Source organism: Phacochoerus africanus, chromosome 3, assembly GCF_016906955.1.
Source record: "Phacochoerus africanus isolate WHEZ1 chromosome 3, ROS_Pafr_v1, whole genome shotgun sequence".
Classification (NCBI taxonomy): domain Eukaryota; kingdom Metazoa; phylum Chordata; class Mammalia; order Artiodactyla; family Suidae; genus Phacochoerus; species Phacochoerus africanus.
Window position 1 is genome coordinate 204546200 of NC_062546.1, and position 13254 is coordinate 204559453.

Here is a 13254-nt window from a genome sequence, read left to right on the forward strand (position 1 = left end):
AGACACAGCCAGTGCGTTGAGGCAACAAAAAAAGGCATAAAGATAAGCAAGCAAACTGGATGGCCTTTTCCTCTTCTATGGGGCCTTTACACGCCCGTGCTCCATAGAGATTTAATTTCGGAGGCTTGCAGGGTCCCCTGTTGTCATGACAGTGGCCCGGCTGTTGGTCGGCTGGAAACTGATTGACTCGGAGCAGCCTCATCACAGCCGGGACAGGGCCACCTGGACCTTCCCCGCTTCCCTCCCCTCCTCCCCGCCCAGTGACCTCCACCAGGGCCCTGGCACACGACCTCCCAACTCCAAACTCATGCCAGGCCGCCCTTGGAAGCGAGCCTTGGTCCAAACCACCACGCCGGAGCAAACATGGCGAGACAGCGGTCCAGGCGTCTCTGCTTCCCGGTTGGATTCAAGGCACCTTCACCCGGGACTGCGGTCTGCCAGGGGCACGAGAGCCTTAGGTTCTAAAACCCTGCATGGCCCTGACTTAAGCGATGCTTTCTTGCTAAAACATGCTAGCCACCACCTGACAGCACGGGGTGCCGCAAATTATGCCACAATTTATGAAAAAAGAGCATCTGCAAAGTGCAACCCAACGGGGCGAGCCAGTCACATATGACGCCGCCTCCTGGGCACAAGGAGCCTCTCCGACTCAGCCGGTCCGACGGGAGAGTCCTGGTCTGTCCGGGAAAGCTGACCTGTGTCTTCCCAGTCCCTGCCTGTTCCAACGCCACAGTCCTAGTTCCCGAAGCCAAAACCCTGCCAAGAGCTGGCTTCTCTCACCTCCCAGCCCAGCTGGGCGGCCTCTGCCCTGAGCAGGCTGGTCCCCGCCGACTGATCCCAGGCTCCACTCCTTTAGCGGCCTCCTGACCCGCCGCCCGGCTTCGCCCGTGCCCCAGCCGGCCCGCTCTCTCATTAGGAACCAGGCGGTCCCACGAAGTCCCCCCCACAGCCTGCGGGGACAAGCCCGAGCCCCACCTCAGCCCAGAAGTGCAGCGACCTCTTCTGGCCCGGTCCTCCCCTCCTCCTCTGCTCCGGCCACGGCGGCCCCCTTACTGCTTCGCCTCTGCACCTGTTCGCCTCCCGCCTGGCCCCCCATCACCACCTCCCGCTCACACGGCACCTTCTCAGCGAGGCCGTCCCCACCACACCAAGGCTTCAGATTCAACCCCCCTCACGGTGGCCGCCCTCTTCAAGGAATTCAATTTCCGCAGCACTGCCACCACCACTTAACAAATTCTCGGGTTCACTTTGTTTATCTTCTGTTTGCTCCCCTCTGAGGTGAGGCCCTGAGGCCAGCGAGTCCCTGCTGCGTCACGCAGCTTTGTTCCTGTTCAGGCCTGGTGCCCAGGACGCGCTCGATAAATATTCAGTGGAGTAAAAGAGCGACCAAATGGACACGCGGAGGAACCACGCGGACAAGCAGAGGGAGCACTGCCTGCGGAGCCTGCAGGGAGCAGAGGGCGGCGGCTCAGGCCGTCCAAGGGCGCACGCTGCCCATCGGGGCAAACGCGCTGCCACGTAGGTGAAGAGAATGGAACACCTTGGGAGCTCCTGCCGTGGCTCAGCGGAAGCGAATCTGACTAGTATCCACGAGGATGCAGGTTCGATCCCTGGCCTCACTCAGTGGGTTGAGGATCTGGCGTTGCTGTGAGCTCTGATGCAGCTCACAGATGTGGCTTGGATCTGGAATTGCCGTGGCTGTGGTGTAGGTAGGGCAGCAGCTGTAGTTCCAGTTCAATCCCTGGCCTGGGAACCTCCATATGCCATGGGTGCGGCCCTAAAGAGCAAACAAAACAAAACAAAACAAAAAAAGCCCTCTTTTTTTTAACCTAAGTTCATTGTGTTTATTTGTGGCTGTGCCTTCGGCACGTGTAAGTCCCCAGACCAGGGATGGAACTTGCACCACGGCAGTGACAACATCAGATCTTCAACCCCCGGAGCCTCGGAGAACTCGCCTGCCTAGGTCTACTTTACGTAAACTGTACATCGGTAACACACACGAAAAGCCAGCACCACTCATCATGACCAACAACCACAAGAAAAAACTACGAAACAAAGCCAGCAATGGCCTTGACATCTGGGTGAGCACACACGCCCTTGGGTTGCGACGAGGGAGGAGGCCACACAGAACGGACTCGAGCGGAGCCTCGGAAGGGCTGGGACAGACGCTGTGGGTTTGGCATTTCAGCACAGGTGCTTCTGCCTGGAAGACGGGGGCCGGAGGGAGGGACTGGCCATGGAGGAGGCCAGAGAGGAAGCTGCAGGACGCATTTCAGGAGGACGACGTGGCCAGTACAAGGCAGTGCTGATGACAGGGCCTGAAGGATGGGCCTAAGGGCACCAGCCACAGCCGGGAGCCAGCGCTGCCCTGCCCACACGGCTCCCTTCAAAACAGAAGGGCAACCACAAACACACACACACCTGCAGGCGTCAGGAAGAAAGAAACACGCCACGGTGTTAACCGCAGGTCCCTGAGTGATACCTTTCATGGTTTGATGTGTTTCCCCAAATTTCTACATTTATTAAAGTCACTCCCGAAACTGCCAAGAGAACTTAGTTAAAAGAAAATAAATGCCAATGGTCGTGATGGTCGTTGTACAACTACCAACGTAACAAGTCACGGAGTAACTAAAAGGAAAGGAAAGGAAATGCCGTGTCTCAGGAAGGAAAGCGAGGGGCCGCCCAGCCAGTCGGTGCCACACGAGCCTCAGAGCGAGAATCACGGTGCCGCCAAAATGCTCAACTAAGGTTCCCAAAGTGCGGACCGCTCAGCTTGAGGTTCCGATTTAAACACCATCCTTGGCACGTCTGCCAATAACCAGCAGAAGCACGGCGGCAGGAGCCGGCCCATCCCACGAGGAGGCTCGGCTCCCACGGCGGCCAGGCTCCCAGCAGAAGCCACAGGACAGACGACCCTGCAAGCTGCTCTAAGGACAAGCGGTGCGCGGCAGAGGGCTGGAACCCAGAGCAAAGGCCGTCTCCGGCCTCGTGCCTGCCCCGCGCCCTCCCGTCCGCGTGAGGACCTTCTGTGCAGACGCACGTCCTCCTGGCGCACGGATGTGCCACGAAGAGGGCGCAGCATCAGAAGGAGCAAGACCTGAAGAACAGGGAAGGGCCTGCCACGGCCCCGCACGCCAAGACCCCGCACGCCGACAGAGCAGGCGGCTCTCTGACCGTGACGACAGGGAAAGAGGGACACCAAGGAGCCCCGTTGGAGGAGCGCCCCGCCCCGCCCCGCCCCGCCCCGCCCCGCGGGCCGTACCTCTGTGAATTTCTGGAAGACCCGGTCGCTCTGGTGCGCCCCGATGGTGATTTCCGGGAGATAGACGGGAATGGTCGTGTAATTCAGCACCTCCAGCTTATTCTGAACCCTAAAAACAGGACACACGTGATCACACCCACATCAAAGCACGTCCAATGAGCTCTAAGGCTGATCTGTGAGCATCCGTGTAACAGCTGGATCATTAAGCAGCCGCCAGCCCTTCCCGAGCCGTCAGCCCAGAAGCTGCCCTCCCCGGCCGCCTGGGCCCGGAGCTGGGGGGAGAAATGGCTTTCGGCTTTCGGAGCCGCAGGGCGAGTCTGCCGGGGCTCACGACCACGGATGACGCCTTTTGGGGAAAGGACACAGTTCTGAGAACCTAACAAGAGGAGCCAAGTGAGCTTTAAACATAGGAAGAGTGGGAATAAAACGCTAAGAACAAACACCGTCTGGTACAGAGCTACGCAGAGGCTCTGCTCACACAGCAAACGGGAGGGAAGAGCGGCAAGGCCCTCTCGAACCCTGAATGTGGGGCGCCTGCCCTCCGCCCAGAAGCTGAGGCCACTGAAGGGCTGACCTGGGAGGCAGAAGGGACGAGGGCTACAGGGACTCTGCAGAGGCTCGGGGGCGAACTGCCTCCTGCTTGCCAACGAGGACACACGTCCTTGCTTTGCCATTTCATTTTATTTTATTAGCTTTGTAGGGCCGCACTGGCAGCACATGGAGGGTCCCAGGCTAGGGGCCAAATGGGAGCTACGGCCACTGGCCTATGCCCAAGCCATGTCTACGACCTACACCACAGCTCGTGGCAACGCCAGATCCTTAACCCACTGAGCGAGGCCAGGGATCGAACCCACAACCTCATGGTTCCTAGCTGGATTCGTTTTCGCTGTGCCACCATGGGAATTCCACCATTTTATTTTGAATGTTAAAATATTTCTCCTTTGTTATAATTTGCTTATTTTAAATTAAATTTAGTCTGAATATAACCACTATGCTTGAAGATGAAAAGGATTTTGAGTGCTTTTAGGAAGAAACATTAAAACAAAGTCTCCTGTCTTAAGGGCTCAAAACAAAGAAAATAATTATTTTAAAAGGCCCTTCCCCAGCAATGACGCAGAAGGGCCGGAGACGTTTCTGTCTGTAGGGGCCCAAACGGAAGCTCCTTCAGTGGATCTGGCTTTCATCCACTCGAGGAGCGCGGGCAGAAGCGCATCTGAGGGGCCCTGAAAAAGCCGCGTCCCTCGCGTGAGGACTGAGAAGCCCGAAGACGCTGTGGGCCAGCGGTTCTCCCGAGCGCGTGTCCGCGGACCTCCGGTGACCTGCCCGCCGCCGTAACGCGCGCCCTCAGAGAGGAGGGCGTCTCCTAGTTTGCGTTTTTGCTGTAGCATCTCTTGTGCGCCTGCATCAATATGGTAAAGAGCATTCTGTTGATTTTTAACATGAAGAGAGCTGCTCTACATTCATTGAAGTAAGGGTAATTTTTGATCTTACAGTAAACAATTTCAACTAAAAACGAAGCTTGTGTTTTTAAATGTTAATAAGTATCAAGGTGGGGTATATCTGTTTTTCTCCATAGTTTGAAAAACCTCAACAACCCTGAAAAATTGGAGAGAACGAATTGGCCCAGGAACCTGTGTAAACGCAGAGCAAGAGCGCCATCTACACGCACCTCGGCAGAATGACAGTCCACACACAGACCCCCCGAAGGGGCGTGTCTTTGAACAAATACCCCCAGACTGCCTTCGAAGCTTAAAAAAATTAATCTACAGTGACTGTCCCACCACTTACGTCAACTTGGCTAAACTGCTCTTTCACTTTAGGGCCACGAGCTTCGACGACGACGGACGAAGAGAGCGGGGGGGCCCACCTCGCGAAACGCCCCCATCTCAGCCTCCACCCAGACGCTCTCCAGGGGCAGCGTCGGAGGAAGGGAGAGCCGGGAGCCCGGGGCCCAGGGAGCCCAGCGCCGAGCACTGAGCCTGACAAGGGCACCCAAAGGAGGACGTCCCCCCCTCCTGCGAAGCCGGGGAGCCCGGGGGACACAGCCCGCGGCGCGGAGACGATCCGAGGAGCCTGGCCGCCTTGCTGTTCCCAACGAGGGGGAGGCCAGAAAGGACGGGAACAGGAAACGGACCCATGACTCACCCCGCTTCCCGGGCGCAGACTGTGTATGCTTGCCCCTAAAGCGAGTCCAAGCATGACTGTACTTTCTCCTGAAGTGTCCAGTTCTGCCCGAAACCCTAGACCTCCCATGCCGAACTCATTCTCCACACCGCTGACAGCACCGGGGCTTCCTGGGAGAGCGACCCCGGCCAGGAGTCCCGGAGAAGCGAGGGCTGCGAGACCGAGGATGCCCGCTGACGAGGTTCTAGGCCGCGTCTGGAGGTCACAACCGCAGCTACCTGCTTAGGCTGCTATCACGGCCCAGAAGCCAGCAAGGGCGAGGGAGGCCCAGGCCCCGGGGGGCAGCGGGCAGGGGGGCCTGACGGTGCCATGTCACCGGCACAAGAAGGCAACCAGCCCAGCGGGCGGCGCCAGCCAGGTATGGATCGTGGATACGAACACCCAGTGCCGTCGAGGCTGAAACGTAAGCCCTCGCACACACACAACTATTCGGCAACACTCAGGACTGCAGTGGCACAAAAACGCTCGGAACCAGTAATTTGGTCAGGTTCTGGACAAAATCAGTCTAACTGGTAAGTGGCATGTTTACCGTAATTATCTCAGAAAATTGCTCATAATTTTCATGCGAGTCCCTCAAATTAAGAAATGGTACTTGTACAAAAATAAACACCATTCCACTGTGAACTGTTATGAAATATCCTGGGGAGGCAGAGGAGCAAAAGACGGGGAGAAGGAACACCACCCCCGACAGGAAAAAAAACAACGAACACTGTCGGCTGTAAACTCCGAGGGAACCACAGGCTCCGCTGTGGCCTGACAGCAGCATAACCGAATCGCCAAGAAGCTCTCATCTCCAGACGGGAATTCCGGACGTGGTCTGGAGTTGCGGGAACACACACTCCGGAGTCGGTTTAGCAACAAGGCTGTGCTCACTGCCGGGAAGCGGCAGAACCGTCACCCCACTGCGGCCTCGTCTCAGCAGGACGTCAGGCTGCAGGGCTGTCGCCTCTGGGCACGGCTCACGGACCCGCCCTGCAGGAGCAAACACTAACCAGGACTCCGTTGAGTCTGCATAAAACAAGGGCCTGGAAAAGCTGGGAAGAAGAAGGTGAACACAGCCAGGCGACGAAGTGCGCTCAGGCTTTTCAGGACGCCCGGGCGGGGAGGTAAGAGATTCACGAGACTGCATCCTGATGGCAGAGGCAGGGCCACATGATTAGGGCTCGGAATTAATCCATGAAGCCTGGATTCACGCCGCAACAAAGACATGCCGCTGAGGGATTCTGAGCAACAGAAAAGCAAGGTCACTGCGGCACTTTAAGAAGGCTGACCTGGCAAACGTAGGCACGGGGAAGGGAGGATGGAGAAGCAAGCAGCTGAGGAGCGGAGATGAGGGTCCAGGGCCCGGGAGTTCCCACCGCGCCGCAGCAGGTTAGGGATCCAACTGCAGCAGCTCAGGCGGCTGGGAGTGCGGGTTGATCCCTGGTGCGGTGGGCTAGAGGTTCCAGCATTGCCAGAGCTGCAGACCTAGGTGGCAGCTGTGGCTCAGATGGAATCCCTGGCAACGTCCACATTGTGTAGGTGTGGCCACTAAAAAGGGCAAAAACCAAAACAGGGGCTCGAACCCAAAGGCAGCAGCAGAAAGAGGAACTGCTGGGGACCAGCCCCACCCTCAGGGCAGGCCCGGGAAGGAAGGGGGAGGGCAGGGTCCCACCCGGACTGACCCCGGGCTGGGAGGGAGGGTGGGCAAAGCGGCTGTGCCCAGGGCTGCAGGGAGCCGGCGGCCACACAGCCACTGCTGCCCTGGGACTGTGCCAAGGCCACTCGGAGCCCTGGTCCCTCACCTGCAGGAAGAGCAGGAGTGCTTCTCAAAACACCCTCCAGGGAGGGTGCGGCGTGACTGGGGGAGCGCAGGCGGAGTGAGGCGGGCCCCTGGCGGGTGGCAGGGGAGCAGCAGAGCAGGCAGGGAGCGCACGCGGCGGGGCTGGCCCGCTGCGCCTCGTGGGTGCTGCGGCTCCCACAGCTTGAGGTCTGCTGTCAACGGAGCTCAGCATGTTTCAGCAGTGACTCCTTTTTAAGGAAGGAGCACGTACTGCTTTTCGACATAATGCTGGTGTCACACACCTAAGAGGCTACCGTCTGGCGTCCACCTGACTCTTCCACGCGCTGGGAGACCAAGACACCCGCGTGACTCGCCCAACTGCCACGGTCCAGAGCCGAACCGGAACCTCTCTCAGGTCTGCCTGTCAGAGGCTCTGCTTTGAACAGGGTTCAGAATGCTAAGTGTGTCACCCCATTTAGGCAAATTTACAAAATCATCCACATGTAAGTAAGTTTCTGATGAAAACCAAATTTAACCACCAAGGGCTTAAAAAACCAAGAGGGGCCCCGGTTCCACTCCAGCAGGGAAACCCCTGGAAACCACGGCTCTGGGCCTACAACGGAGACGAACGAAGAGGCTGAAAGCCCCCTGCCTGTCCTGGAACAAGAGCGCAAAGTCTGTTCTAACAAGGCCGTTCAGGAGATGGTTCACGAGGCCCCGGGGACACTCCGGGAGGGCAACGCCACGTGAACCGCCGCACAGCGTGCGCCAGACGGACCCGGGGACTCCCTTCCGTCACCTCGGGACTGTCACCCGAGAAGGTGCTTACGGCCACAGCAGGAACGCGAAGAGACAGCAACGACCGAAAGGCTGCCTCTGGGAAACGGCGAAGGGGTGAGGCCTGCACCTCAGAGGTCGGCATCTCTGGGCCGAAAGTGAGTATTTCAGGCCACCAGGGCTACGTTCCGCTTCACACGGTCTTGTCTTTTCTACCATCTTTAAACCCTAAGGGCCACTCTCACAGTTAGGGCCTGGAGGGGCCCACAAGCCAGCACTGGCCAACCGCTGGCTTGCTTTAGTCAATGGATTCACGCAGCACGAATAGCCATTAACACGCCAAATTTTTAATATTTAACAAGACCGGGACATGCCCGCATTAAAGAGCAGATCACAGAGACACAGGCACGATCCCTAAAGAGACTGGAAGGGCCTCACTCGGCTCTACACCCGCCCGCGCACCCCCGCCCAGCCTCCCCGCTCGCCTGGACCTCGTGCCCCCCCTCGAACCTTCAACACGGCCACTCTGGCTGCCGGCCCGCTTCTCATTTCACGGTGAGGACAGGAGCCACCTGAGATGCTCCTGTGCCCGCAGCCTGCCGCCACCTCCCCGCCCCGCCCCGCCCGGCCCGAGACAGGGCCACCTCACCCCCTCCAGGCCAGGCCTCTGCCTCTGCCTCTGCCTCGAGGGCCCCAGGGATCCTTCCCGCCAGGACGGAGCGCGCTGCTCCCTCCCCTAGACACACACTGTTCAAAATGAGCAACGGTGCACGTCTCAGCCGCAACAACCACATCCGGAGGTTCAAGGGGAAAGTTGTTCGCTTTCAAGCACAGGACGCGTTCCGCCAGTGGCGTCAGTTTTCCTGGACGCGCTCATCTTGGGAGGCGGCCAAGCAGAGGGAAGCAGGTGCACTAGTCACGGAGGAAAAGCGGCCCTCCGCCCGCTTCGCACTGGGGGCCGCGCCCCCTCAGCTGAGGCCGAGTGGTCGCCAGGGCAAGGTGGGCCCGTGGACGGGTCGACACAGACTTGTGCTCCCAACACGGACCTGGCCCTGCCACCGCGAGCCTGGGGTGCCAGCAGCAGAGGCAACGCGGGGCCCCAGGGGGCCGGCTCCATGGGCCCCTCCGCCACGAGGGGCAGCCCCCATCCCACAGGAAATCATGTTTCCTGGGTTCGGCTCTGCCTTCCCTGCCTGGAACGTTCCAGCAGAAGCCCAGCTCGTGGGCCTAGAACTTTCTGCCACCGTCCCCCTTGGCAGCACCCAGCCCCGGGCGCCAGGTGCCATGTGGTGACCGTGACGCCTGCCTCCCGGCTGGGAGTCTAGGATGGTTACTGGAGCAGAGGGCGCCGACGCGCCAGGCCCCCGGGAGGAATCCCGGCCACCGAGTGTCTGCCGAGCTTTCTGCCCACGTGTGACCGTGTTTTTAGTGAACAGAGCAGCTCACTCAGTGTGTCCCCTCGTCCGCCGTGGCCTCTGCTCTATGACCGGTCCCTGCCCCCACGTCACCAGGCCTCCCCTTCCCCTGCTCCAGCTACAGAGGCCGCGGGCACCCCCTGCCATGCTGCTACCTGAGCCCCTCCAGCTGCCAACACCCGTGCCCCACGCTCAGGCCAGAGGCCGCGGGACCCCTTCAGAACAGGCCTTCCCGAGGCCCTCGGCAGCCACGCTCCACCCGGAACTCGGTGCCCCTGCTCCGGCCCCTAGTAGCACGGGCTCCTGCTGCGTGGGGACCCCGCCCACACCCATCTGTCACACAGCCCCTAAATCTGGAACAGAGCCTGGTACACGACGGAGGCCAAGTATTTGTTGACCGCTACTGCAACCAATTAATTCCTTGAAAGAACAGAAAAAGCAAAGGCCGACTTGCAGGCAACAGGAAGTACGCCTCGGCGCCGGCACCCGAGACACAGCTCCTCCAAGACTCTCCAAGTGTCTCCCGCAGGCCACAGCCCCACTGGGAAGCCAGCCCCCCGCGCCCCTGTCCCGGACTCACAGCATCCTCAGCCTGTGGAAGGTGCGGTCGTCCTGGTCCGGCCACGGGCCCTTGTCGCACTCCAGGTACTCGATGTCCTCGACCACCTGGATGGGGGATCGGGAGGGACGCTCAGTCTCAGACTCTGCGGGGGGTCGGCCACCCAAGTCAGAGAGCCGGACAGACGGCCTTCAGCGAAGCAGGGGTGCAGAGGGGACACCCCCAAGGCAGGCGCCCCCCTTTTCGGCCACGCCGGCAGCACGGGGACGTTCCCGGGCCAGGGCTCCAGCCCGAGCCACGGCTGTGGCCTGAGCTGCCGCACAGACAAGGCCAGGTCCTTGGCCCGCCGTGCCCCAGGCGGGCTGTGGCTGTCACCAGGCAGGAGCGGGAGCGGGAGCAGGAGCGGGAGCAGGAGCGGGAGCAAAGAGCTCCCGAGGGCAGGACGACCAGCACTCGCGGCCGACGCCTCATGTGCCCCGCGGAGCTCTGCTCCCGAAGCCGAGACGCGGGAGAACCAGCGCGGCGCCCAGAGCTCCGGGAGCCCCGCTCCTTGGCCCCGAAGCCAGCGGCGCGTCCCGCCTGACCTCCCGGGGGGGGGGGGGGGGGGGCAGCCGCCTCAGGCTTTCTCCCCCCAACACAGCCAACCAGGACCGCTCTTCAGGTTTCCAGAACCTGAGCGCGTTCGATTATAAACTCAAGTAATGACACAGCCTTGGAGAAAATGTGCTCTTCTCGGGCCCACTCGCCACTAACGAGTCTGACAAAGGAATAAAAACAACCCCGAACCACAACTCAACATCATCGCACGTCCACGGAAGCGAAGGCTGGGGGAGGGCGGGGGATGCAGGTCAACTGACCCCGGGAGAAAGAACCAGGCCCAAAAGAGCGCCCCGAGCCGGGCTCAGAGCCCTCCGGCCCGTCTGGGAGGAGGGGCCCGCGCTCTCCAACCCCCCGCCCCACTCCTCCCCTCCCCCCCCCCACCTCTCATTCCCCCCACTTCCCTGCTTCCCTTCAGAGCTTCTCACTAAAGCTGGCAGCTCTGCAAAGCTTCCTGTCTGCTGTCACCACCTACACCTCAACCTCCAGTAATAAAAGTGCTATTTTCTTCTAGAAATTCTACAGTTTGTTTTACTTTATAGTAATTTATGCCTGCTATGTAAAATGTAGGACGTTTTGAAAAATCAAGTGGACGGTCCGCTGCCTGAGTCCATCTGAGAAATGACCCGCCCTCCTCTCCTTTATCTTACGCCACCCTTCCCGTACGGACTGAGCCACGTGAACGTCACACACAGGCACGGGCACGGGCGGCGCCTGCCTCGGGACTCCGCTCCATTCGGCTGTCAGTCCTCGTGTTTATACCACGGCGCCTGCATGACCCAAATTCCGTGGCATGGTTTCCATCCGCGAAGGAACGTGTTCCTGCGGGTTTTGGCTCTTCCTCCTTAAGCTCTCCTGGAAACTGCAGAGGCTGTGGCCCCAGGCCCACGAGCACCTACTCCTTTGGGGAAAGCTGGCACCTCTACTCAGCTGAGCCCTGAGCAACAGGCTCCACGCGGTGAAAACGCCGAGCCGAGCCCAGCTTGGAGGCGGCCCCGCGCCGGCGCAGGACGTCCGCCTCCCCGCGCTTGAGTGCACCATGCAGTTCAACCCACGTTGTTCCAGGCCACCTGTTACCGAATCCTCCTCCGTTAACCACCTACCACCCACTTAACAAAACGTGAGGTGGATAAACGACGGCTCTTTGCACGTCACTATTCCACAGTTTCGAGATCCTGGAAACTGAGTCACGTAAGAGAAAAGCAAAACTCATGACCGGGGGAGTGTGGCGGCTGCTTGGGACTTCTTCCCGATTATAGGCCACAGGCCCGCAGGAGCTGGACTCGTCACGTGACGGCCAAAAACCGAGTCTGAGGATAATTACAAGCCTTCCAGCCGCTCCCTTACCTTTTCTGCATCTTCAGCTTCCCTCGCACTGTACTGTAACACCTCACATTTTTCGCTGCAAGAGAAAGGTGACATCTCATGTACGTCTCCCAGGGGGACCTTCCTGTACAATGAACACGTGACATCGAGGCTGCCCTCGAGACGGCAACACCTCCGTCTCTGAACGGGCTCGCGGGCTCTGACTGGTGAGGGGGCAAATCAGGGGCAGGGACACGCTCCAGGCTGCGCGGTGACAACGGCGGGCCCGTGTCCTGACGTCCCCCGACGGGACACCGCCCCCTCCCCGGGCAGAGACCAGCGCCTAGGCGCCACCTCTGCTGCCTCGCAACAGCCTCCAGGAGCCCGGGCTGCCCAGGAGGCCACGCGGAGAGCGGCCCGTGGAGCCGGGGCGGGGCCGCGGCTCAGCCGCGAGGACGGTGGAAACCAAGGCAACTTGCTGGGAAGCTCCTCCCCGTGGAATTCTGGAGCAGAAGCTCCCCAAGGGGGCTTTGGAACTGAGATGCCCGGCTCCACGCTCCCTGCCTCCCTGTTTCGTCTCGGAGCCCTGTGGCCCCCTCGCCCAGACTCACAAACTTAGTAGTTTCCTGCATCTGGTCTTGAGAAGAGAGCGGCCCCACCGCAGGCGGCTTCCGCTCTCGGACCTCACAGGCGAGCAGGCAGCAGAAGCCTCAGTGCTCCCCCCAGTTTAAACAGCGAGCCTCTCTCCCCGCGTTACCAGACGTGACCTTGTTTACGGTCACAATTTTATAGTCACTTTGAAATCTGAAGTAACAAAAGCGTGTAACACGTTCAGATAGAAAGAGAGGCTTACGTTCGCTAAAAGTCTGCGAACTACCACCGGGAGCCTGCAGCAGAAGCACGATTCAAACCCCCGAGTTCGAGACGGTGGGAGTGACGGTGGTAAGTGACACCCCGCACAGGACGCGCGTGAGGGGACAGAAGGACTGGCTGGGAAGAGTACGTGCGAACACACATCCCTTGGTGCCGTCGCTGAAGAAAGCGGAGGCGGGGTAGAGAACCCAGGGGGCAGAGGTCTGGTGGTGCCGTGGTTTAACCCAGACACCCCAGAGGGCGCCTCTCAGAAGTACCCAGAGGTGCCGCTGGCCCTTCACAGCCGAGCGTGGACTCGGAGCAGGCCTCCAGGCCTCGTGCTGGTGGACAGGACACTTCAGTGCCACCCAGAGTCAAAACGGGGGACCTCTAATGCCAGGACCTGTCCCAGAATACGGTGCCAGCTGACCTCTAGCCGCAAAAGGTGCTAAAAACACAACAAAAAGCCCTGGCAAAATAAGCCAATCAGAAAACAAGTAGACCAACCCCAAGGCGAGCAGATCAAGTGGCAAAGCCTGCT

General features: G+C 60.0%; 1 protein-coding gene across 2 annotated transcripts in view; it reads right to left on the bottom strand.

Moving 5' to 3' along the window:
* Nucleotides 1-13254, bottom strand: part of NDUFA10 (NADH:ubiquinone oxidoreductase subunit A10) — a 32930-nt gene that overhangs the window by 11750 nt on the left and 7926 nt on the right. The window contains exons 7-9 of one of the 2 annotated variants that reach the window (XM_047773947.1): nucleotides 11904-11958; nucleotides 9981-10066; nucleotides 3263-3371 (exon numbers count right to left, since the gene is read on the bottom strand). In XM_047773947.1, the coding sequence (XP_047629903.1) occupies nucleotides 3263-3371; nucleotides 9981-10066; nucleotides 11904-11958 (250 nt within the window). The remainder of the gene's footprint in view (nucleotides 1-3262; nucleotides 3372-9980; nucleotides 10067-11903; nucleotides 11959-13254) is intronic. The other variant, XM_047773948.1, reaches the window with a different exon arrangement.